This window comes from Diceros bicornis, chromosome 31 (assembly GCF_020826845.1).
Source record: "Diceros bicornis minor isolate mBicDic1 chromosome 31, mDicBic1.mat.cur, whole genome shotgun sequence".
In the NCBI taxonomy this organism is placed as follows: Eukaryota; Metazoa; Chordata; class Mammalia; order Perissodactyla; family Rhinocerotidae; genus Diceros; species Diceros bicornis.
In genome coordinates this window covers 12,268,529-12,292,678 of record NC_080770.1, presented here as the reverse complement: position 1 = coordinate 12,292,678, position 24,150 = coordinate 12,268,529, and the positions used below count along the sequence as shown (strand labels likewise).

The window sequence follows — 24,150 nt, the reverse complement described above, 5'->3', positions numbered from 1 at the left end:
AACAGGAAGGAAATGAACCTTTCCAAACATTACACACACGTACCGCTATCTGTGCAAAATGCTTGGCAAACAGTTCGAATAACGATAGTAAGTGGATAACAGAAATTGTTATCAAATTCAGGCTCAGTCTGCCTTCTACCGTTCCTAACCTTTGTCCCTGTTCCACTCTGAAATCTCATCATAGAATAAATCTAGTACCTTGTTATTGTGAAAATCTTTTAGAGATTTTAGAGTGGTCCTTATGCCCCAGCAGTCTTGATTCTCCCGTGTAAACAACCCCCCAAAATGTCTGTCCACTCTCTCTCTTCTCCATCACTCCCTCCTAACTCTCCCTCTGTCCAGTGAAATGGGAAATTGGAAGCCAAAGACCCCGACCTTCACTCGGTGTCCAAATGCCCCCCCCCCTTTCTGCAGCTTCCCTGTCTCTGTTTTATGTCCCTCCTTCCTCTTATAATTTTATTTATTTATTTATTTTTCCCCCAAAGCCCCAGTAGATAGTTGTATGTCATAGTTGCACATCCTTTTAGTTGCTGTATGTGGGACGCAGCCTCAGCATGGCCAGAGAAGCGGTACGTCAGTGCGCGCCTGGGATCCGAACCCCGGGCCGCCAGCAGCGGAGCACGCTCACTTAACCGCTAAGCCACGGGGCCGGCCCCCTCCTTCCTCTTAACTCCTTTCATCTCTTGCATCCTTCCCATGTTTTAGCTTCATTTTCCTTTTTTCTCCTCCATTCTCCACAGTCTAACATCTCACTCACCTACTCGAAGCTCCCCATTGCCCACAGGATCAATTCCACGCTCTCGGCCATGGCATTCAAGGCCCACCTGTGACCTGGCCTTTGCCCTGCTTTTCCACATTATCCTGAGTATCATTAATGCTGTTCCTCCGATTTTTCTAGTCTTCATCCTAAACTCATGCTGGAGTACAACTTGAAATTCATGTGACCATGTCACTTGTTTGGACCAATGAAGTGTGAGCAGTAGTGACATGTGTCACTCTTGGCAAACACTTCGATAGCCAGTGCATGAGCTGCCGCGTGTCCTTCCCCTGCCATGACAACAATGACATTGCAGATGGTGACATCTCCATCAGTCTGCTTCCCCGAGTGAAGATGTCCCCAATCAGAGCCCAGATGACCTGCAAGTGACAGACAGGGAGAGCAAGAGATTTGTTTATTATGTTTAAATTGAGTGTTGCTTGTTACTGCCCATTCTAACTAATACAATGTGTGACTTAGGCCCAGGACCCTCACAATCCAACCTTGCCAGCTGACTCACAATCCCTCGAGTCCATTAAGATGCCAGTACTGCTCTCTTTGATTGACATTCCCTCCTCCCCGTGCCCACTCAGCAAGGTCCTTTCATCCGCTGAGACTGGCTGCCACCTCTACTAGGAAGCCTGCCTAACTTTCCATCCAAGGCAGCATCAGGCATCCCCTTCCCAGGATACCTGGAGTGTGCCTTCGTTATAGCCTGGGCATACTTGTTTTCTGTCTTTTTGCTTCCTGGAGTACAAGGCCACTGCTAGCCCATTCAGACAAGGCTAGCCCCTCCTTGTCCATGAGGATGAGCACCCAGGGGCATGGCTTGGCACTGGATCATGGACTAGACTTCAGGCCGCCTTCCCCCCCGGCCTGGCACCTGTATTCTGGGCGCAGTCTGCATGCTGTCCCCGCCCCCCAGGCTCTCCTCTACACAGCAAGCGTTTTGCAGACTTGGCTCAGAGCACCTTCAAGAAGTGTTCCCTGAAAGAATAAATATTTCCTAATAGATGAGACTCCCTTCTCTGTTATCCTCTCCAACCTGTCCTCTCCTCTGCATCCTTTCCTGGTCCCACAAGCCCAGCATTAATGAGCAGCAGAGTGTCAAGAGCATGGAATTTGCAGTCAGCCAGACCTGGGTTCGAATCTTGGCTCCATCACCCACTAGCCACACATCCTCAAGGGAGTTGCTTAACTCCTATAAGCCTCAGTTTCCTCATCTGGAAATTGGAGACACTCTCAACCTCCTAGGGCTCCCGCGAAAAGCACGTGGGAAAATGCATTTGATGTCTATGATGAGTTGGGCTCTGTGCCTGGGAGACCAGAGTGGCCGGGGAAAGCCTCACTGAGGAGGGGACATTTAAGATGACAGCTGAATGTGGAGAAGGAGCCAGCCATGCAAAGAGCTGGGAGAAGAACATTCTAGACACGGGGAATAGCAATTGCAAAGGCCCAAGGTAACCAAGCTCAAAAAATGGTTACTTTTCCACCTCCAGTCTTCCTTCATGCTTGGACACACCACCGTCCACCAGGGGACATCTAGGCCAAAAGGCACCCACCATGACCTCTCACACGCTTTGCTTGTGAGTTACTAGTAATGAGCTATCACCCCCCTTCCCAGAATGGCAACCCTGGGGCTGTGTGCAACCTGAGGCGGGAAGAACAGGGCTGTCAATAGAGCTGAGTTTGTTCTGGGCCCCAGGCTGTGTGAATAAGCTGGTTATCGCCAGCAGCACCAGGTCCCGGGAGCACCACGGACGTCACTGCCACCACCAATGTCTCTGACCCTCGTGGTTTGCTTGTCCTCCTGGGAGGAACCTCCAGCGCACCGATAGGGCCAACAGGAAAGTAAACACTCTTGTCTAATCTTCCCCTGTGGGATCATGGGGCCCCCGGAGGTGGCTGCTCCCTCAGCAGATTCTGGTTGCCCCATTCCTTCTCGAAAGGTGACCACAGGGCATCAGCATTAGCACCTGACCCTGAGGCCTCATGACTGGAACTCAACTCACAATTAGTTGGGACCCAGGGAATGCCCAGCCTTTCCCCAGGGGTCTGCCTTAGTAGGCCCTTTTTCTCCACCCAGATCCACACAGCAAAGTCCCCATAGAGCATGAGTGGTTTCACCCCCCATCAGGGCCTTCCAAGCTCCACGGTCTTTCTTGAGCATCAGAGAGGCAACAAGTCCCTTGAATCCAGGCTTGTCTGAGCCTCCCTCTCAGCCAGGTATTCCCTGAAGAACAGATAAGACATTGGATCTAAGTGGCCAAAGGCTGAGCAGAGATGCTCATGGCTCTAAAGCAGGCCAGTGCCATGCGATCCCGTGAGGGTCGGTGTCATGGGAACGAGAGGGTGTTGTGGGGCTGCCAAGCTGGGCACAAGTCAGGCGCTATCTGTACGACTGCCTCCTGCCTCCTGGTGCCACTCCGGCTGGGGCCGCCCCTGCTGTGCCTGGCACGTGGGAGAGCCAGCCCCCAGTATTGCTTTCCTGCTGCCACAAGACGGCGGGTCTGGCTAGAGACAGGGGCCAGACCCGAGAAAGAAAGGGAAAGGACTTCAGCTCTGGCACCTGCCGGCCTCTGAGAGTCGCCCACGGGAGGTGGCAGTAGTGGGCACAATGGAGCCTTCCCTGACCTTCCCCATTTCAGAGCTCTCCCAGCCTGGGAACCAGAGGCCCCGGCTCCCAGCACATCAGTAACTTAGCCTGCAGCCTTTTGGTAAGTCACACGCCGCAGTCCTCCGTTTCCTCATCTCTAGGATGAGGAGATTGGACTTCTTCAAGAAGAGCACTCGTTGCAGACTGAGAGCCGACGTTGATTAGCAGAACAAGCGGCCGAGGGGTGCGTGTTGCTCAGGATGCCGAGGCCACATCCAGTGGTCAGGGTGCTGTGATTGCCTGGCGATGTCCACCCTGGACTCACGATGCGGAGCAGCAGACCAGGTGCCATGTAACTGCCACCCACGAGCTGGAAGACCTTTGGGCCTTTCCCGGAGAAACACTCTACCACGTGGATTCAGTGGGCCAACATCAGGTAACTATAAGGCAGAAGTTACTCATTGTGAAGCTTGTGTATTCTTCAATAGAAACCTGCGTTAGGCTGACGAATCACCTCTCCTGAAGGAATGATTACCAATGTAAGGACTCTGGGTACAAGACGTGCCAGGAAGGTTAGATCAATGAGGCAATATTTTAAATGCTTCGGAAGACCTGCCTTTTGCTATCCAACTTGAGATCATGTCAACAGCCAGAGAGTTATTGAAGGACCACTGGAGTGGCCGTGCCTCTTTCTCCCATCTCACTAGCAGCATGTATCCCCTCCATGTCTGGAGCAGAAATTCCAGCAGGAAGGATGGGACCTCCAGTGCAGTTTACCAGAAGACCTAAATGGGACTGGACCTCTGGTAGGTAGGTCTTCCTTTCCCAGGGCTTCTTCCCCATCCCAGTCCCTCCTGGATCCTACACAGGCTGCTCTCCTCTCTGTGACTCTGTTATGAATTCCTCCTCCCTTCCCTTCAGAATATCCCCATGGCCTCACTCCTTGGTCCCTCCCTATCCAGGCCCTGCGCCTTGCTCTGCAGATGGCGCTAAAGAAAAGGAAGCCAGGGAAGGGGTGCCCAGTTTGTTTTTCCTAAAAATGTCCTTATCCCTTCCACCTCCAGGCCCTGACATGGCTCTTCCAAGTCTCAAGCTGGATGGTCAAGCAGCTCCGGGGAGTGATGGGGACAGTCCGCCAATGAAGAGCTGGAATAATGGGCAGGGGAGGCTCCAGCGACTCAGCCAGTGGGGGTCTGCCCAGGTCTGCTTTTCTTGGGACCCTCGGGGTATCACTAAGGGCAGAAACTTCAAAATGAAAGTTTTTTAAACTTCTTATTACACAAAAATTTCAAACATGACAAAAGTAAAAAAGAATAGTATCATGAACCGTGTCTTCCATCACTCAGCATCAAGAGGTCGACTGAGGAATAATCCGCCACAATTCAAACAGCAGATATTTATTTGAGAAATTAGAATTGTAATTCGGGAGACACAGATTCGGGTTGAAACCCAAAATGTGTTCTGAGGAAGACAAAGGAGGCAGAGGTTTATAAAGGCAAAAGATACAGGCTCACAAAGGTTGACAGTGAATAGATAATAATTGGTTCTGGACGGGTAAGCTGTCAGTTGGTCTTTGAGTGGTATCTAGGCAGATTGTCCTTGGAATGAGGCAGTGTTTCAAGATGTCACCTCTAGTGTCAGGTAGTATTCAAAAGTTCAAATAACATCCGGTGGTGGACGTGGTATGCTTGCAGAAGCCCCACTCCCTTAATGGCCTCCCATCTTCATTGTGGAAGCCTCCACATATGTTACTCCATTTTGTTACTGCTCTCCACACAGATTTACAGCATTACTGTCGTAGTCGGCCCAGGCCACCATGGACCGGAGGCTGGAAGTCAAGATCAAGGTGCCGATCAAAATTCAGTTCCTGGTTTGCAGACAGATGTCTTCTCGCTGTGTCCTCCCATGGCAGGGAAAGAGAAAGAGAGAGAGAGAGAGAGAGCTCTGGTGGGTCTTCTTATAAAGGCACTAATCCATCATGTCAGCCCCATCCTCGTGACCTTATGTAAACCTAATTACCTCCCAATGGCCCCATCTCCAAATACCATCATATTGGGGATTAGGACTTCAATATATGAATTTTGTGGGGGACATAATTCAGTCCATAGCAATTACACAAATCTTTGTTTTATCTAGATACTCATTTTTAAAATTTTTATTATTTATTCATTTTTGCTGGAGTATTTTAAGGCAGAGATTACCATTTCTCTTTAGTACTTATTGTACATCTCTAGGAGATAAGGATTTTTAAAATATATATAACCACAATGCTATTTTATTCCAAACAAAATTAACAATAATGTTAATATCTTCTAATATCCAGACCCTGTTCAAATTTCCCTAATTCTCTCAAAAATGCCTTTTTAACAGTTTATTTGAATCAGGAATCATGATCTAGAGAAGGTACACATATGTTGTATTTGGTCATTGTCTCTTAAGACTTTTATTAACAGTCCTCCCTCCTTTTTGTGCCATTTATTTGTTTAAAAAGTGGGAGGGGGTCATTTGTCCTCTAGAATGTCCCAAGTGTTGGCTTTGGATGGTTGCTTCCTTTATCTACCTATTTCCTGAAAACTGGTAGTTAGATCTAAACTTCAGTTCAAATTTTTTATTGGAATACTTTCTAGATAGTTCCGCATATTTCTTATTACATCACTTCAAAAGGCACATCATTTCCACTCGTCCCACTTTTATGGGTGCTAAGATTGATCAGTGGGTCCTGAGGTTGTCAGCCTCATCCATCCATTATGAACTTCCCCTTCAACCCTTCGCCTTATGGTCTTAGCGTCCATTCATGATCTTTGCCTAGATCCACTGTTTGTTTAGGAGTCGCAAAACAGTGATTTCCTAATTCTGACATTCCTTCTGAATTTAATTGCTGGAATTCTTCCAAAAAGAACTTTCCTTCATGAACTATGCATAGTTACTTGAAATATACTTCATACAGACAGAAATAGCATAAAGATTGATGATTATTTCCCTTTCTCTCTCAATGATGAGAATGATGAGTTGGTGCTCTAACCATCTCCCATGGTGACAAATCAGATGTTGGGTAATATCATATGGAACTCATGGATTGTTATACATTTGATTTGTTTCAATTGATCTGATGTGATGCTCAAACTCTCCCACTTTTAGCCAGTGGAAGCTTCTTCATATTGATTCCTGGTTCCTGATTCCTTTTGTCAGCCCCCCAGTGGTCTTTGAAGACCCTCAACTTTCCAGTCCTTCAAGATATCCCAGGCTCATCTTGTGCATTTCTTGGCCCAGCCCTGGAATGAGCTATCTCTTCGAGAATCTCTGGATTCTCTACTGGAAAATGGTATTTAGAGGCCACAAGCTAGACCTCAGGGTATTCAGTGTTATTGGGTTATCATTGTTTCTAGGCTTTTCAGTGGCCAGAGCTGGAAAACATGTATTTGCTCAGAAAAAGAAAACTAATTAATTAGTCCAAACTTTTATTTCCTATTCCAGTTTTAAGATTGCAGGGTTTAAACTCATAGAAAAAGAGATCAGACTTGTGGTTACCAGAGGTGGGGATGGGAGGAGGCAGGGCAATTGGAGGAGGGTGGTCAAAAGATACAAACTTCCAGTTATGAGATAAATAGGTGCTAGGGATGTAATGAACATGAGGACTGTGGTTAACACTGCTCTACAATATATATGAGAGTTGTTAAGGAGTAAATCTTTTTTGTGTGTGTGTGAGAAAGATCAACCTTGAGCTAACATCCGATGCTAATCCTCCTCTTTTTGCTGAGGAAGATTGGTCCTGGGCTAACATCCGTGCCCATCTTCCTCTACTTTATATGGGACATCACCACAGTGTGGCTTGACAAGTGGTGCAGTGCACGCCCAGGGTCCGAACCCATGAACCCCAGGCCGCTGAAGCAGAGCATGTGCACCTAACCACTTGTGCCACCGGGCCGGCCCCTAAGGAGTAGATCTTAAGAGTTCTTATCACAAGGAGAAAATTTTTTTTCTTTTTTCGTCTTTCTTTTTTTTTTATTGTGGCTTTATGAGAAGACGGATGTTAGCTGAACGTATTGTGACAATCATTTCACATTGTATGTAAATCAAACCATCATACTGTACACCTTAAACTTATATACAGTGATGTATGTCAATTATTTCTCAATAAAACTGGGGAAAAAAGATGGCAGGGTTTTACTCAAGCTTTTTTTGTTTTATCTTACTTAAACTTAACTTACTTACATCTCTTTTCTCCTCCACTGAAAGCCTTGCTTCATAACAACATCAGCATAATGACTTACTTGCTTCAACCTATAACATACATATAATAGTTTCAAAATAACAGTCACAATGTCACCGACAATAAAGCTATTGGATGCAGTTTCAAATTTCTTTGTTTTTTTTCTTTTTTTTTCCCTTAGAAAATATCCCACTGTGATGTAGAGTCAAAATTCTGCATTTTACAGTCACTTGAAGTGATGTTTTCTTCCATGTGGCTATGTCATCAACTTGACACAATTAGGCTCATTTGTTTTAGTTTGTTCTCAATTTTGAAGGATGTGTTTTTAACTTTTGTTTTTGATTCTGTAAAACATTTACCCGGTTGCAAAGTCAAGTGATAAAGCCAGAAAAATCTCACTTCCGTCCTTGCCCCTCCCCCATAAATAACTATTTTTATTAGTTTTTGGTTTACTCTTCCACTCTGTCTTATTGAAAATATACATATATGTGTATGGAAAAGCAGCAAACTATCAACACTGTCTGCTCCCTCTTTTTTTTTTTTTTTGTGAGGAAGATCAGCCCTGAGCTAACATCCGTGCTAATCCTCCTCTTTTTGCTGAGGAAGACCGGCTCTGAGCTAACGTCTATTGCCAATCCTCCTCCTTTTTTTTCCCCAAAGCCCCAGTAGATAGTTGTATGTCACAGTTGCACATCCTTCCAGTTGCTGTATGTGGGACGCAGCCTCAGCATGGCTGGAGAAGCGGTGCGTCGGTGCGCGCCCGGGATCCAAACCCGGGCCCCAGTAGCGGAGCGTGTGCACCCAACCGCTAAGCCATGGGGCGGGACCTGCTCCCTCTTTTTTTAAAACTAAACAATATACCCTGGAGATTTTACCCATTCCGTTCTTCTTTGCATCTGCATTATACGCAGTTGTGGGGATTCACCCAGCTTATTCGACACTCCCTTGATGATGGTCACTTCAGGTAGGTTTCTAATCTTTTGCTTTTGCAAATAATGTAACGTTGCAGTGGGTAGCTTATGCATACGTCTTTCTGTATTTTTGTCAGTGTCTCTTTGGGATAGATTCCTAGAAGAAGAGTTGCCGAGTTAAAGGGCATACGTGTGTGTGATTTGCTTTGTCAAATCCCCTCCATGGGGTTGAACCACCAAAACTGAATTTTAACAATGTGCAAAAATGAGGAATAATATGTAGAGCCCCCATTCCATCTACCACCCAAGCCTGGGGACAGGTCAGCCTCCTGTTGTTCCACCCAAGGGACAGGCGTGGACAGATCTCAATCAGGAACACCAAGGCTCTGGAAGTTTTGAAAGGAGCCAAAAAATTCCATTCTCTTTACTTTGGCTGGAATAATACCAGTTTAATGAGGCAGCCCTGTTCATCTCAGGCTGAGCAGATGCTCTGATGGGGGGATTTTTTGTCTTCTTTGCTTGATAAGACACTTAAAAGTAATTATTCCTTTATACGTTTGGTTTGGCAGACAAAATGTTTCAAGGCATGGATCCTACTGGGGAATTATATCAGGTGCTCAGCAAGTGAAACTTCTTGTTAAGTCCATTGGTTTCTCTGACCCTGGTGGTCTTTCTTACAAATGGAAGGAAAATTAACATGGTTAAGATGCATTCAGTCTCTTATTCATTCAATCAATATGCATTGAACCCCGCCCCCTCAGTCCTCTGTTTACTCGTACCTCTAGGCCAGAAATAAAATCCTGCACAGCCTGCAGGCTGAATCCAGCCCATCATTGCTTGAGGTTTGGCTCATACTATGTTGTTAACTTTAAAAATCAGAGAATTTCACATAAATATCTAGACTTCTGACTTCTCTTGACAAGTTGGCCAATCTGGCATCACTAGCTGGCTTTCCAGCATGGCAACCACTGGTTGGAGCTGAGAAAAGGCTGCCCCCTGGTGGTGGGGTGTATGCTGCCCCGTGCCCATGATGTTTCTCATGTCCAGCCCTTTCATTCATTCCCCTTGCCTCCTGGGCCTTGAGTTCATGAGCCCTGCCCTAAACTGCAAGCTCCCTAAAGACAAGGACCACCTGTGTCTTATTTGACTTTGACTTTCCAGCATCTAGCCCACACTGCAGCGCACAGTGGCTCCTGAATAAATGTTTCTTGGATGAATAAAATATCTTTTGGATGCCTGCATCACATTTCTTCCAATATTAAAATTGTGCAATTGTAATACTGCTCTAGCCTAGATCTTTGAAGCAGATTGACACCATAAGTGCCCCTGATCTGTGCCATCTGTCCCACTGCCTTAAGCCACGTGTATGTCAGTGGGCTGCCCCCAACGTCTTCACTTTGCCATTTGCTCTCTCTTACTCCTGGCACTCTCCTCTCCAAATCAAGACAGAAATTCACACCTCCTGGGGTCGCTAGGAAGATTGCATGAGATCACAAATGTCAAGTGTGGCACATGGCACTTATTTTTATCACATTATTAGCAGTGCTTTATCTCCAAGATAGCAAGAGTGCCCCACTCTTTCTTAGACTGTGTGGTTTTGGTTGCTTTTTTTTTTTTTTTTTTTTTTTCAGCCAAGCCCCAAGGAAGAGATTACAATAGAAATCTCTGTATTCTGAGAATTTCTAAGTCTCCTGCTCACAAATGCTGATGGGGATAAAGATCTTATCAGGGAGCTTTGTATTTCTTATCAGGTCCCTTAGTGGCCCTCAAGGGGATGGATGATTAAGGCAGGTCAGAACATATATAATGAGCAGCTCTTGCAGGCCACTGCATGCTCAGAACTCATTCTTTCGTGAGTAGCAAAGCATGGAGAGAAGAAAAGAAGCATGAAGTGGTTTGGGGTCCTAGGGCTGGTGGCCCTCTCAGAGTGTTTAGTCATGTAAGTAGGGGGACTGCAGGTGGCATCAGCTCTCTCTGGGCTCTTTCTCTTCGTCCTCTTGTTGTTCCACCCACCCTGGGGTAGAGAAGGGAACGTAATCATTCCTTAACTGTCTTAAAGTTCAAGTCTCAGTTTACTGATGAGTAGTTTGCCGTGTGCACTGTGGGGCTCAGGGGTCTAGGGGCAGGCCTGTAGGGTTGCACAACTCCAGGGGTGCCAGTCACATCATGGGATATGTGAATGGCACTCCCCAGAATTGTTCAGTGCACAACCTGTGCAGCTGCAGACACGCTCCCATCTGGGTACAGTATTTCTCCTGCATTTGCTTCTAGGTCTTCTCCCTGCTCTCTCTCCACGTCCGTGTGCATGTGTTTCTGTTTCTCCCTCTCTGTAACTCTCTCTTTTATCTCTCCATCTCTTTGGATGTTCTTGTGCATGAATTCTCTGTGTTTTTTCCTATCTTGATTCTTTCTTGTTTCTCTATCCCCTTACTTTATTAATTTATTATTAATTAATACTCCTCCCAGGGCTTCTTTGAGAAAGATACCATGAGATGACAATTGCAGTAGTAATGGCTGTCATTGTCAAGACCTCCTATATGTCGGGTACATTATATCCATCATCTCACTTAATACTCAGAACATTCTATGTGAGGGGGGTATTATCATTCCATTTTTTACAGATGGGGAAACTGCAGCTCAGAAAGGCCATATGGCTTACTCAAGATGACACAGCAGAACCTGTCCTCAAACCTAGGTCTATTGTCATGGTCTTTGCATTGTGTCCAGATAATAAGATGACCCTCATAAACATGTCTGGAAAATACAGAGTGCAATTACAATGCAAGGTGTGGCAGTTATACTGTAACACGGGGCAGCTGCTAGCTGTCACTCATTTGCTTCCCTTTCCCAATGCACGGTGAAAGAATCCCTCTGATGAAGGTCAAGTCCATTCGAGAAAACCTCAGGGAGAAAGACATGCTGAAGGACTACCTGGAGAAGTACCCCTACCGTCTGACCCACGAGCTTCTTTACACACAACAGGACTCTGGAGTAACTTTTGAACCCATGAGGAACTACCTGGATGTGAGTGTGTGGGGAGGCTGGCACACCACAGGGCCCCCTAGGGCTCCGGCCAAGCACTGGGGCTCATCTGGAGGTGTGAGCCGGGATGTAGGGGCTGGGCTGATGGCTGGCAGAAATTCTGGGGAACAGGGACCCCATCCCCAGAGGAGAGGGCACACCCACCCTCGGCTCTTGGTCTGTGGTGACAGCCCAGCAATGAGCAGGTGACAGGTAAACATCTGTTTCTGTACCAACAATATGTCACTGGGCTCCTGTGAACCACACGCCTGGTTGGAGGGAGTTTGTCCTTCCTGAACTAAGCGAATCCCTGAGTTATAGTTGAAGAATGAGCGTGTCCGATCAAACCACAAAGCCAACTGCAGATCAAGTTTGATGTCCCAGGCAGAGGAAGTTCAGCCTCCCCAGGCCCAAGAACGACACCAGTAGAAAGTTGTTGAGCCTTTATGGCGTGCGACACTCAAAGATTAACCCTATGGTTATTGTTATTGACGACAAAAGGCCTCGTTCTTCTTCAAGAATGCATAGCCCAGCCTGAGAGATGGGCAAAGAGTAAATAAATGTCAAATAAAAGGGCCAACTGTGTAGCATGGATATCACATGTTTTGAGTTTAGAGGAAGTGACCCGGGATGACCTAGGAGGGCCGCCTGGAGGAGGAAGCACTCAAGGTGGGCCTTGAAGGGTGGAAGAATTTAAAGAGCTGTGGGGGAGACTGGAGAGCTTTCCAAATGAAGGCACCAGCCTGAGCAGAGGCTGTGAGGGGGGGCCACTGGAAAGTGATTTTAGGTGATATGTGACATCCCGATGGAGGCAGGCACCCTGGGAATCGGGGTTGGCTGGGGCAGCCAGGCCTGCCCTGACCATCCCTCCTTGGCCCTGGCAGCTAGCCTACGTCGGCATCATCAGCATTGGAACACCCCCTCAGGAATTCAAGGTCATCTTTGACACCGGCTCCGCTGACATGTGGGTGCCCTCCATCTACTGCACCAGCCAGGCCTGTGGTGAGTGCACCCCACCCCCGTCTCGTGCCCCCATCACCTCCTCCTTGGTCCTTAGGAGACTGACAGATGCTCACCCCCTGTGTCTGCAGCCAAGCACAATACCTTCAACCCTCTGCGGTCCTCCACCTTCGTGGCCTCAGGCCAGCCCATCAACCTCGCCTACGGCACCGGGAAGATGTCAGGATTTCTTGGCTACGACACTGTTAAGGTAACGTGGAAACCAGAGGCTGAGGCAGGGCTGGCCCTGAGAGCAACCGCTGCTTATAGGACCCGATGCAGGGTCAGCTGGGAGCACCCATCTTTCTGAAGTCCTCCAGCCGCTGGCCGTCTGCCTGGTGGGGCTGTGTCCCTGGGGAGATAGTGCCCCTGTGGACACATACACTCCCGGAATCACTCACCCAGAGAGTGGGTCATTGTGTGGAGGGGCCTGGGGACGTGGATTTGCAGCTCGTTCTCCCATGTTAGCTCAAGGCTGATTTTGCTTTGAGCAAGGAGAGGTGGGGAAAACCACCCATTTTTGTGTTCTCGGACCCTGCGGGGACTTTCACTGTAATAACACGTGCGATCCTGCCACGACCCCAGCCGCAGGCACTATCATTATCTCCATGATACAGATGAGGGGACTGAGGAACAGAGCAAGTGAGGGCCTTGCCAAGGTCACATACCTCGTAAGCAGCAGAGCTGGGATGCGAGTCAGGACTCAAGCAGGTGTGGGGTATTTTTTCCATGATGGCAGAAATAACCTGGGGCTCTGGGGGCAGCCGAGGGCTCCAGGCACCTAGGCAGGGAAAGCAGGGAGCCATAGATGTGGCGGGCCCTCATAAAGAGGTTCCTACCTCTGGGGGGCCTTTGAGACTCTAATAAAAACTATTGACCGCCTCCCCCAAAGTGTGTGAGTCCACACATACACACACACACGCACACACACACACACACACACACATCCAAAAATGTGTTTCCCAGGCAGAATTTTCATAAGAAGCCTGGCAGCTATGTGGTGTAATGATTTCATCTCCCTGGGCGGATTCAGGATCCACAATGAATTGCAAGGAATTCACTCCATTTCTGCCCTCAGATCTTAGTGATGCCAAAAAGAAGATGATTTTGCTCTTTACTCATTTTGTCCTCAAGTGGGAACCACCTGGTCCCTCTCTGAGTCTCAGTTTGCCCACCTCTAAACAAGGGATCAGGCCCATTTGACTAACTTCAGACGATAATAGCAGGAGTTGCTTCTGTGCCGGACAAGTGGAACCCACATTCTTGCTCCAGCATCTTATAAGCATCTGAGATCAGCCCAGGGCCCAGTCAGGCCTCAGGTTTTCTCAGAGGTGCCCACCTCCACCCCAGCCCAGCCCAGCCCCACGTCCCACACCTGTACGCGGGAACACCCTCCTCTCCCACAGATTGGGAGCCTTGTCGACGTAAACCAGGCATTTGGCCTGAGCCTGAAGGAACCCGGCAAGTTTATGGAATACACAGCTTTCGACGGCATCGTAGGCCTCAGCTACCCCACCCTGAGCGTCAAAGGGGCCATCCCTGTCTTCGACAACCTGTGGAACCAAGGCCTCATTTCTGAGAATCTCTTCGCCTTCTACTTGAGCAGGTAAGTCTGGGCTGGACAAGCCCTTTCTCCAGATTATCTGTAAGATGCTTCCAGCGGCAGGAAAAATTATAGACTGTCTGATCCAGAAGTTTCCTGAGAGAGAGTCTAGTCCAGGGGTCAGCAAACTCTGGCCTGCCACTTGTTTTTGTAAATAAAGTTTTATTGAAACACAGCCACGCTCATTCATGTCCATCTTGTCTGTGGCTGTTTTTCCTCTACAACGGCAGTGTCGAGCAGCTGTGCTAGAGATCACGCAGCCTGCAAAGCCTAAAATAATGGTGATCTGGCTCCTTACAGGAAAAGTTTGCTGGCCCCTGTGGTTCAAATCCCTCATGTGTCAGGTGGGAGGACTGAGGCTCAGAGAGGAGCATGGCACAAGATTGCCCAGTCAGGACCTCATAGTGGCAAGACTTGAACTCAGCCCGAAGGGCTGCCCCCATGGTGGGTGGTGAAGCCATCAGCAGGTCTCCCATGACTGGAGTTGCTGGCAGGAAAAGCTGAAGTCCCCTGACCTGTGGAGGGTCTGGTGGAGGACACGGGGAGGGGGACATCCTCTAGAGGAGGACGCCTGTTGACAGATTATGTCTTCCCGCCAAAGGTGGAGGTTGACCCCATAGATCCGCGGAGGAGGCAAAGAGTGTGGTTGAGGCTGTGGGCTCTGGGGGGACCTGACTTCAAATCCCGGCTCTGTAGCATGAACTGAAACAAGCTGTTTAACCTCTCTAAGCTTCCATAATACTTGTACCCAACCCAAGGAGATGATTCATTCAACAAATATTTATTCAGCACCTACTATGTGCTGGATGCTGCTCTGTGCATGTGAAGGAGATGGACGAGAGGGAGAAAAGGCAAACAAGGAATAAGTAAATAAATAAAGGAAAAAGATAACTCCAGACAGAATTGGTTCTGTGAAAGCAATGGGTGGTGATGGGAATGTGGTTTTAGGGAGGTGGTGGGGAGGCCTCTCTGAGCTGAGAGTCCATGAAGAGAGGGAGCTAGGCCTGAGAGGCAAAGTTCCAGGAGATGGGGGCGGGTAGTGAGTGCAAAGGCCTCAAGGAGCATCCAAGGACCAGCAACAGGGCCAGGGTGGCTGGAGCACTGGGAGGGAGGGAGGGGGGAGGGATGAAGTCTGGGGGTGTCAGGGACAAGACAGGATCTGACTTACACTTTTGAAAGCTCCCCCTGGGTGCGCACTGGAGAATGACAGATCAGAGTGGAGGCAGGGAGGCCAGGGAAGAGGCTGCCACAGCCTCTTTAGGAGAGAGAGGGTGGCAGCTTGGTCCAGGGAGGTGAAGGGAAGAGGGGGAGCAGTGGAGGGAGTCAAGGTGCATGTTGGAGGAAGAGGCGACAGGATTTGCCGATAGATTCGATGTGGAAGGAAGGGGAGGGATCTGTGGGGACGTTTCCTCCCTCTCTGAGATTTCACCATGAGCCCAGGGCCAGCCACATACTTTGCAGGAGCCAGTGCAAAACGAAAAGGGGAGGCCCTGTGTTCAAAAAGTATCAGGAATTTCAAGACAGGAACAGCAAAGGTGTAGGGCCCTGTGGACGCCACAGGTGCAGGCTGTGATGGGCCCTGTGTGAGCCTGAACACACGGCCCTTAGCATCCCTTAGGCCTCAGCTTTTCTGAAAAATGACAGGCTAGGGGAGTTGGAGGCCAGCCCCCTCCAGCACAGCATCCTCCAACTGCATCTCCGAGCGCTCTGATCGCTGGCAGGACATGGCCCTCTTCAGAGGGGTGGGTGGTCGTAGCCCAGCCAGAATGTCCGAGTTGGAACCTCAGCTTCGGCACTGATTAGCCATGTGACCGACCCTGGGCAGGTACTCAACCTCTCCGTGCCTCAGTTTCCCAGACTGTAAAGTGGAGATGATAGTAGTGTCTACTCCATGGAGCGGTGTGATGTGTGGATAAGTGAGTGATGATATGCACGGCCCCTAAGACAGGGCCTGGTGTGTCGATGAGCTTGAGAAAAGACCCCACTATTCTACCCTCACAATGAGGCGTTCCTCTTCCTCCCCCTCAGCAAGGGCCAGAAGGGCAGCGTGGTGATGTTTGGCGGGGTGGACCCTTCCTACTACACCGGAGAGCTCCACTGGGTGCCCGTGTCCAAATGCACCTACTGGCAAATATCCATGGACAGGTAAGCCCCTCCCTCTGGGGGCCATCCCCGCAAACCCCCAAGCACACACATGCATGCATGCACAGACACACAGACACATGTGGACACATACAGATGCATGCAACACACACAGACAGACAGAAACACACACACAGACATACACACCGCCTACGGGTTCATAATCGCCCCAGGCCTCCTGACCGGGGCCAGACCAGAGAAGTGGATCAGGCCGGAGAAGGGGGCCTGGGGAACTGAGCTCTCTCTGGGAAGAGGCTAGTGCACGTGGGGAGGGCTGCGGTGAGAAGGGGATCAGGGAGAATTCCACCAATCTGACGGGGGTCATGATAAGGGGACCACCATCCCTGGTCACCCGGGACAGCGGAGGTTCGCAGTAAGCGACATCACCAATTTGAAAACAGGCAATGTCCTGGGCAAGCCAGGAGGGATGGTCACCCCAAGGAGAAGCCATCCAGCAGTGGAGAGAGGTCAGCTTCATTCTGGAGACCCAGAAGCAAATCATACAAAGAGACACCCCCCTGACCCCCATCCCGGGCACACAGTGGGACAGGGGCTGTGACAGAGAAAATCAGGAAGCTGCGAATCCCAGAGTGGCCTGAGAACAAGGGGCAATAATTGATGGGATTCTGTGTGATACCATCAGACAAAAGCTTAAAATGGCCTTTGGAGGCCCACATCCTGCCTGTTGGGCTAGCTCGGGTATTGCCTGGCCAGGTGCCTCAGCGTCTGAGCCGGGAGGCTGGAGGGGAGACAACCTCTCCTGGAGCAGCCTGCAGGTCCCTTCCCACCACTCTGAGCATCTGCTGCCCAGGAGAACCTCCATCTTCACGGCATGCCTCCATCCTTGGTCAGACACCAGATACATGTCTCTAGTTGTCCCTCATTCATTCATTCATTCAACAAACATATGTTGAGCATTGGCTGTGTGCTGGGCACTTGAGGGAGGCACTGAGGATACAAGTTGCTCTTACAGACCTCACCATCTAATAGGGCAGACATACGTGAAACAACAAGTCACGCAAATGATCAATTACCACTTAGATACATGCTAGAAATGAGTAAGGATATGCCAAGAATGACCAAGCCAGGACCTGGCTCTAGTCTGGGGGAAAACTTCCCTGAAAAGGTGACAATGAAGCTGGAACCTGGAGGAAGAGGAGAAATTACCCAGACAAAGGGGGTGCGGGCAGTTCGAGGAAGGGCCCCACCCCCACCCACCCCCTGCACGTGCAAAGGCCCTGAGGCACGAAAGGGCTTGGTGCATTACAAGAGCAAGAAGGAAGTCAGAGAAGGTCAGTGTGACCAGAGCAAAGGGAATGACAGGGGCTGTTCTGGAGACAGCCAGGGAGGGGGCAGTGGCGGGGAAGTGATTTTGGTGCCTGCTTTGTCTCCCTGTCTCTCAGCATCTCCATGAATGGGAAGGTTGTTGCTTGTCATGGTGGCTGCCAGGCCATTATGGATACTGGGACCTCATTGCTGATTGGCCCACATGACGCCATCCTCAACATCCAGAGGATCATCCAGGCCAGGCCCTCCAACACCGGCGAGGTGAAGGGTCATGCCACGGGGTCACTATGGGGCTCTCTACACTCCGATCGGTCAGTTGGGCCAACCTTCTCTCTGCCTCTTTCTCTGACAGTACATCATCAACTGTGACACCGTCAACACCCTGCCTGACGTCGTCTTCACCATCAACGGTGTCGGCTACCCAGTGCCAGCCAGTGCCTACATCCAGAAGGTGAGGGGCCACCCCTGGGGGCTGGTCCTCAAGTCTGGGCCTTTTGGGAACTGCTGGGCTGCAGCTGGGAAGAAGAGGCCCCCTGGAGGCCAAGCCATGTCATTGCAGATGCTGCCTAGCCCCCTCACTGGGCTGGTGCCGCCCACAAAACAAACCTCTGGATAGCAAGGGGCAGTCTAGGAGAAACATCCTCAAATAAATATGGAGCAACCACTGGGTGCCAGCCCGGTGCTGGGTATGAGGAGATGGGACACCCCGGGCCTCTGCCCTCGAGGAGCTTCAGTTAGACCCGGGTGCTCGGAGGAACATGGAAAGCCTGCTACAGCAGTTCCTGAAATAGGCAAAGGAATAGTGACAGGTGGGGTTGGCTGGGGACAGTCCCAGTGTGCTGTCCCATCATAGTTATTAACAGTGCTCCCTTCCCGTCTCAAAAGTGTCCTGGTGTGGATGATAAATAATATGGTTACCCTCATCCTGGGCTGCAACTTCCCCTTGCTAAGGCCCAGTTCCCTGTCTGTGAAATGGGGTACCAGTCCCCCAACCCCCGTAGTGGGGTTATTAGATGCTGACATGAATAAGAGATCCTCAGGGGCCACACAGCACCTGGTATGAATGTCAGCTCCCGGTGGGAGTTCAGAGGAGTGTGAACGGGTTCGAGGAAGGCTTTGAGGAAGAGAGGGAATTTAAATAATTCTAAGCCCTCAGCCTTACGGAGGCACGAGGAGGCCTGCTTGGGTGGAGGCAGGTCTACACCGGGATCCAGGCAAGTGGAACCCCAGGGAGCTGTGCAAAGTGGCGCCTGGGGCTGATCTGGCATGACGAGTGCTGCAGACACGGGGAGCACCAGGGAAACCACACATCCTAGCCTGGAGTGGCCGAGGAGGGTGGGCGCGGTGGTCCGGGACGCTGCCCAGAGGGGGCTGAGCTCACTCAGACAGAGAGAGGGGGAGGGAGAAGGAAGGGCATTCTCTGCATAGGGAACAGCCCAAACACAGCACAGTGTGAGGAGAACTACAGGTGGTTCTGGTTCCTAGGCGGGCACCCCACTTCTGCAGCTGCTGAAAGAGCCAGTTGGCTCGGATAAAATCAAGGTAAATAAAACCGAGAAGCTGCCAGCCCCGGATGTGGAAGGGCTGGCAGCTGAGGGCTCAGGCTGACTGTGTGTGTTTCTGTCTTCTCCAGGGTCGTTTGGGCACCTGCTTCAGCAGTTTTGACAAGGGCATGGGCCACTTGTTCACCTCGGAGGTCTGGATCCTGGGTGACGTCTTCCTGAGGCTGTATTTCACCATTTTCGATCGAGCAAACAACAGGATTGGACTGGCTAAGGCGGTGTAAATGCTGAGGCTGCTCCAGGAAGCATCCAGGCCACCCCAAACACACCCCCGCACACACATTCGGGGCATTCCCACTTGGAGGCACTGGCTCCAACTGTGTTTGGTGGTCTGCAAAGCCCTATTCTCAGTAGAGAATAAAGATCTTATTTCCAATGGTGCTAATACGAATGGATGCCTCTCTATGGGTTGGGTCGGTGCATCAGAATCAGGCAGGACTCTAGAATCGAGTCTGGACCACAGGTGAGAGGAGCCAAACTCCAACCGGCTTAAACCCAAAGGGAGACTTTACTGGAAGGGTGCTGAGGATCCAGGATGCAGGAACCAGAGCAGCTCCAAAGATCTCGGTGACTGGACCCAAGAAATCCAAAGCTATCAGCTCACTCTTTCTCTCCCTCCCTCTTTCCCATCTCTCATCTTGATTCTCTTTGCCTGACAGCTTTCTTCTCTCAGCCTTCTGCGCATGGTGAAGGACTTTGCTGCTGCCTGCTCCAGAGCTTTACATCTTTAAGGCATCTAATGGGAAAGGAACGAGGCTCAGAAAATATCAGGGTACCAGGGAGGACTCTGATTGGTCCACCTCAGGTCATGAGTCCAGCCTTGGACCAATCATCATGGGTCTCTGGCATGGGGTACTCTGATTGGCTCTCCTTGGTCAGGTGGCCTCACCTGTGATGTGGACATGATTGACAGTTTTCTCCAGAACCACGTGGCTGGAGCTGGAGAGGACCAGTCCCCAAAAGGAATGGCAGAAGATGTGCTAGACAGATGGGAAAGTTTGTGACTACCCCACTAATATCCGCAAATCCTCATTCAGAAGGATAGTAAAGGATAATAAAAATAGACTCTATTCTTTCCAGCAGTGGCCTTCTGCTCCAGGGATTCTCTCAGTGAGGCTCTCAAAACTGGGATGGTTCCACTCTGGCCCCCAAACAGGCCGGCAAAGACCCCAGTCACCAGTTTTCAGCCACCCACACCTGCAATGTCCTTTCCAGTCCTGCTTCCCAAGTGACAGGTCCATGCGGATGCCTGAGCCATCCCCACCCCTCAGACCCCCAGCATGGCCCTTCCCTTGGCCTCCAAGACTGTCTTGGGGAGGTGAACTCTCATATAAAGGGGGACTCAGGGTGCACAAAGCCTTCAGCCTTCCAGAGCATGCCATCCTGCACCTCCTCCAGGGGTATAGCTGTGAAACCCTTTGGTTCGAGCTGCCATGGTTTGGCAAGTTTGGGATGGGGACATCACGTCTTCTGACCTGGGTAGAGGCCCAGTATGGGGGCAGCAGGGGTCAGAAGGCAGAGGGAAGGAGGCCCGGATGGAAGAAGGAGATGGAAAGAGTAAATACGGTGGGAAACAGCGCCCATCTCAATGCATAGTACTGTGCTTCACTCAGGTGAGACAAATAGTAGCCACAGGGATGTCTTCCTCCCTTCGTCATCCTCTCGTTCTGTCCATATTTACTGACCACCTCCTGTGTGCCGGGCACTGTGGTGGACCCGTGGGCTGGATTAGGAACCCACGGCTGAGTCAGGGAGAAATAAAAAGAGACAAACTATAGCCCCCAGTGGTGAGTGCCCGACGCAGAAAACAGTGGAGGTGTTGGTGGGAGGCCGGAGGAGTGATGGGCTTTCTCTTCAGGGAGCAGAGAGAGGCTTCCGGGGGGTGACATCAACTTCAATCCTGCCACCCCACCCTGAAACACACCCCCAAACCCTGCAGTTACCATCTGTGTGCAAATCCGCTGTGTGGTCACGGTTACATTTACCCAGTCCCTTTGGGATGACACAGGATTATGGTCAGCATAAGGGGAAGCAAAAGAGATCCAGAGTTGATAGAGGGCAGGGAAAAGCGGGAGTCAGAATTGGTGTTGTTTTTAAACAAACAGTAAATATGAACTGGGCTTAATGGACACTCAGGTGAACTGTTTGTAAAACTCATTTTCAAAGTAGGTCTTCATGGAACCATGAGCAAGGTCTCTCTCTATTGGTCAGAAACCACCAATAAGAGTAAGAATGTCAGCTCCAATGGATGACAGATGCTCTCTCGCTGTCTCCCCATGACCCCCTTCAAGGCAGATAATGTTGTCCCCATTGACAGATGACGGACCTCTCCTCCCATCTTCTGGCTCCAGCCCCCGGTGCCGGGCACATAGTGGGCCTTCAATAAACACATGTTGAATAAATGAATGGATGAATTAGTCACTGCTTTCACTGCAGCACACTGCTGCCTCTATGGCGGGAGACACGCATGGTGTCTGCGTGGCTCACCACTGTTACATTAACTGTGAAAGGTCAGGCTTTGCTGCCCTAAATGAGCCCAAGGCCAGGGATGGAGCTGGTGGCCATCAATTAGCCAACGTTATTGAGGCTCTGTATTTGTGGTTGTGCCATCAACATGAGGATAAACTCTGATCTTCAAAGCAAAAATCTCCCACTCTTCTCTGCTTTTATCCAGACCAACAGATTTATAGCCTTTGGTGAGAGAGAATGTGAAAGCAGAAAAGGAAAAAGGAAAGGAAAAAGGAAAAGAGGAAAAAGCTAGCTCTCAAACACTTCTTGTAAAAGTGTAGATGGGTACAATCTTTTTGGAGATGATTTGTCCTTAAAATATGTATGGCATTTCTCTCAGCAATTTTGTTTCTAAGATTTATGCTAAGGCGATGATCAGAAGTGCCCACAAACGTGAATGAGCAAGGATGTAATCCTCAGTGGCTCTTTCAAAGGGGAAAGTCTGGAACATCCCGATGGGCATTAGAGCATCCACAGCATAGATAGACCATCATGCAGCCACCTTAAAATTGTGTTTTAAAGGAATGTTTAATGTTATGAGAAATAATTCCAATGTAATGTTAAGAGAAAAGAAGAGAACACAAAATAGCTTGATCCCAGGGTTGCTAAGCCCACAGAAGACAGTGCAGCACACAGACCAGGCATGCACGTCCTGGGGCTTCTCTGCTGGGTTCAAATCCCAGCTCTGACATGTACCAGTCATGTGACCTTAGGCAAGTTCATCTCTGGACGTCAGTTTCCTCTTCTGTAATTTGGGATAAGAATAGTTCCTCTCTCACTAAGCATCAGGGAAATGCACATCAAAACCACAATGAGCTATCACCTCACACCTGTTAGGATGGCTATTATCAAAAACACAAAAGATTACAGGCGTGGGTGAGGATGTGGAGCCCTGTACACCATTGGTGGGAACGCAAACTGGTGCAGCTGCTGTGGAAAACAGTGTGGATGTTCCTCAAAAAATTAAAAATAGAAGGGCTGGCCCTGTGGCTGAGTGGTTAAAGTTCTGCACCCTCTACTTCAGTGGCCCAGGTTTGGATCCCGGTCTCGGACCTACACCACTCACCAGCCACGCTGTGATGGTGTCCCACATGCAAAATAGAGGAAGACTGGCATGGATGTTAGCTCAGGGCTAATCTACCTCATGCAAAAAAAGAGAAAGATTGGCAACAGATGTTAGTGCAGGGTGAATCTTCCTCAGCAAAAAAAAATTATAAAATAAAAATTAAAAATAGAATTACCATAGGATCCAGCAATCCCACTTCTGGGTATTTATCCAAAAGTATTAAAATCAGGAGTTCGAAGAGACATCTGTACAGTCATGTTCATTACAGCATTACTCACAACAGCCAAACGGTAGAAGCAAATTAAGTGTCCATCAGCGGATGAATGGATAAGGAAAATGTGGCATATTCATACAATGAAATGTTATTCAGCTTTAAAAAAGAAGGAAATCCTGCCATTTGTGACAACATGGATGAATCCAAGGACATTACGTTAAGTGAATTGTCAGTCACAGATGAATGAATACTGTATGATTTCACCTATACAAGATATCTAAATTGTCAGATTTATACAAGCAGAGAGTGGAATGGTGGTGGCTGGGGTTGGGAGGAGGGGGAAACGGGGAGTTGCTATTTAACAGGCATGAAATTTCAGTTACGAAAGATGAATAAATTCTAGAGATCTGACGTACAGCATAGTGCCTATCATTAGCAATACCGTATTGCGCATTTAAAACTTTGTTAAGAGGGTAGATCTCATGTTAAATATTCTTACTACAATAAAAAATTAATTAATTAATAATATAAAAAAAGAAAAATCCCTCCTAGTTGGGGGGAAGGGCAAGAATGGGAACGGGGGTTGACTGCTAATGTGTACGGGGTTTCTTTGAGGGGTATTGAAAATGTTCTAAAATTAAATCATGATGATGGATGTATGAATCCATAAATATATGAAAGAATACCAAATTCTACACCTTAAATTGTAGAATTTGTGATACATGAAATATATCTCAATCAGGCTGTACAACAAATAACTAAACTAATAACAGGAAAGAGTAGTCCCTACCGTCTAGGTCTATAGTGAGGATTAAGTGAATTAATCTACAGGAAATCTTTAGGACAGTGCCTGTCACATAGTAGCACGTGCTACCACTATTTCTCACATACACCAGAAAAAGACCAAAAGTGTGTAACAGTGGTTATATCCAGGAGGCAGCACGACAGGCAATTTTTCCTCTCGTCTTATGCTTTTCTTACTTTTTTCCGTGGTAGCTTTTACGATGGGGGCAAAGCTAAGCATTGTTCTATAAAAGACAGAGGCTTCCAGGAGAGAGAGGACCTTATCTTTGCTGGGGTTGCCTGCTGGAGGAAATCTACGCCCGGAGAATAGGTCACCCTTGGACTGATGGAGAAGGGCTGACACCTAGTGGCCAAAGAGAGTATTACACATGCACTACAAGGTCTTGCTCCTGGTGGACTGCCTCATTGGTTCCACCTGTTTAAATGGCTATTTAGTGGCATGAAACCACTGTCACATCAACTCTCCCGCC

The 24,150-nt window shown here is 49.1% G+C and overlaps 1 protein-coding gene across 1 annotated transcript; it reads left to right on the top strand.

Annotated features, from left to right (window-relative positions):
* Nucleotides 1-10,360: 10,360 nt before the first annotated feature.
* Nucleotides 10,361-19,463, top strand: LOC131395528 (pregnancy-associated glycoprotein-like). Its single transcript, XM_058527394.1, has 9 exons — nucleotides 10,361-10,413; nucleotides 11,339-11,498; nucleotides 12,380-12,497; nucleotides 12,587-12,705; nucleotides 13,901-14,100; nucleotides 16,126-16,242; nucleotides 17,643-17,787; nucleotides 17,879-17,977; nucleotides 19,160-19,463. The coding sequence occupies exons 1-9, from the start codon at nucleotides 10,361-10,363 to the stop codon at nucleotides 19,310-19,312; spliced, it is 1,164 nt and encodes a 387-aa protein (XP_058383377.1). The 3' UTR covers nucleotides 19,313-19,463.
* The last annotated feature ends 4,687 nt before the right edge of the window (nucleotides 19,464-24,150 follow it).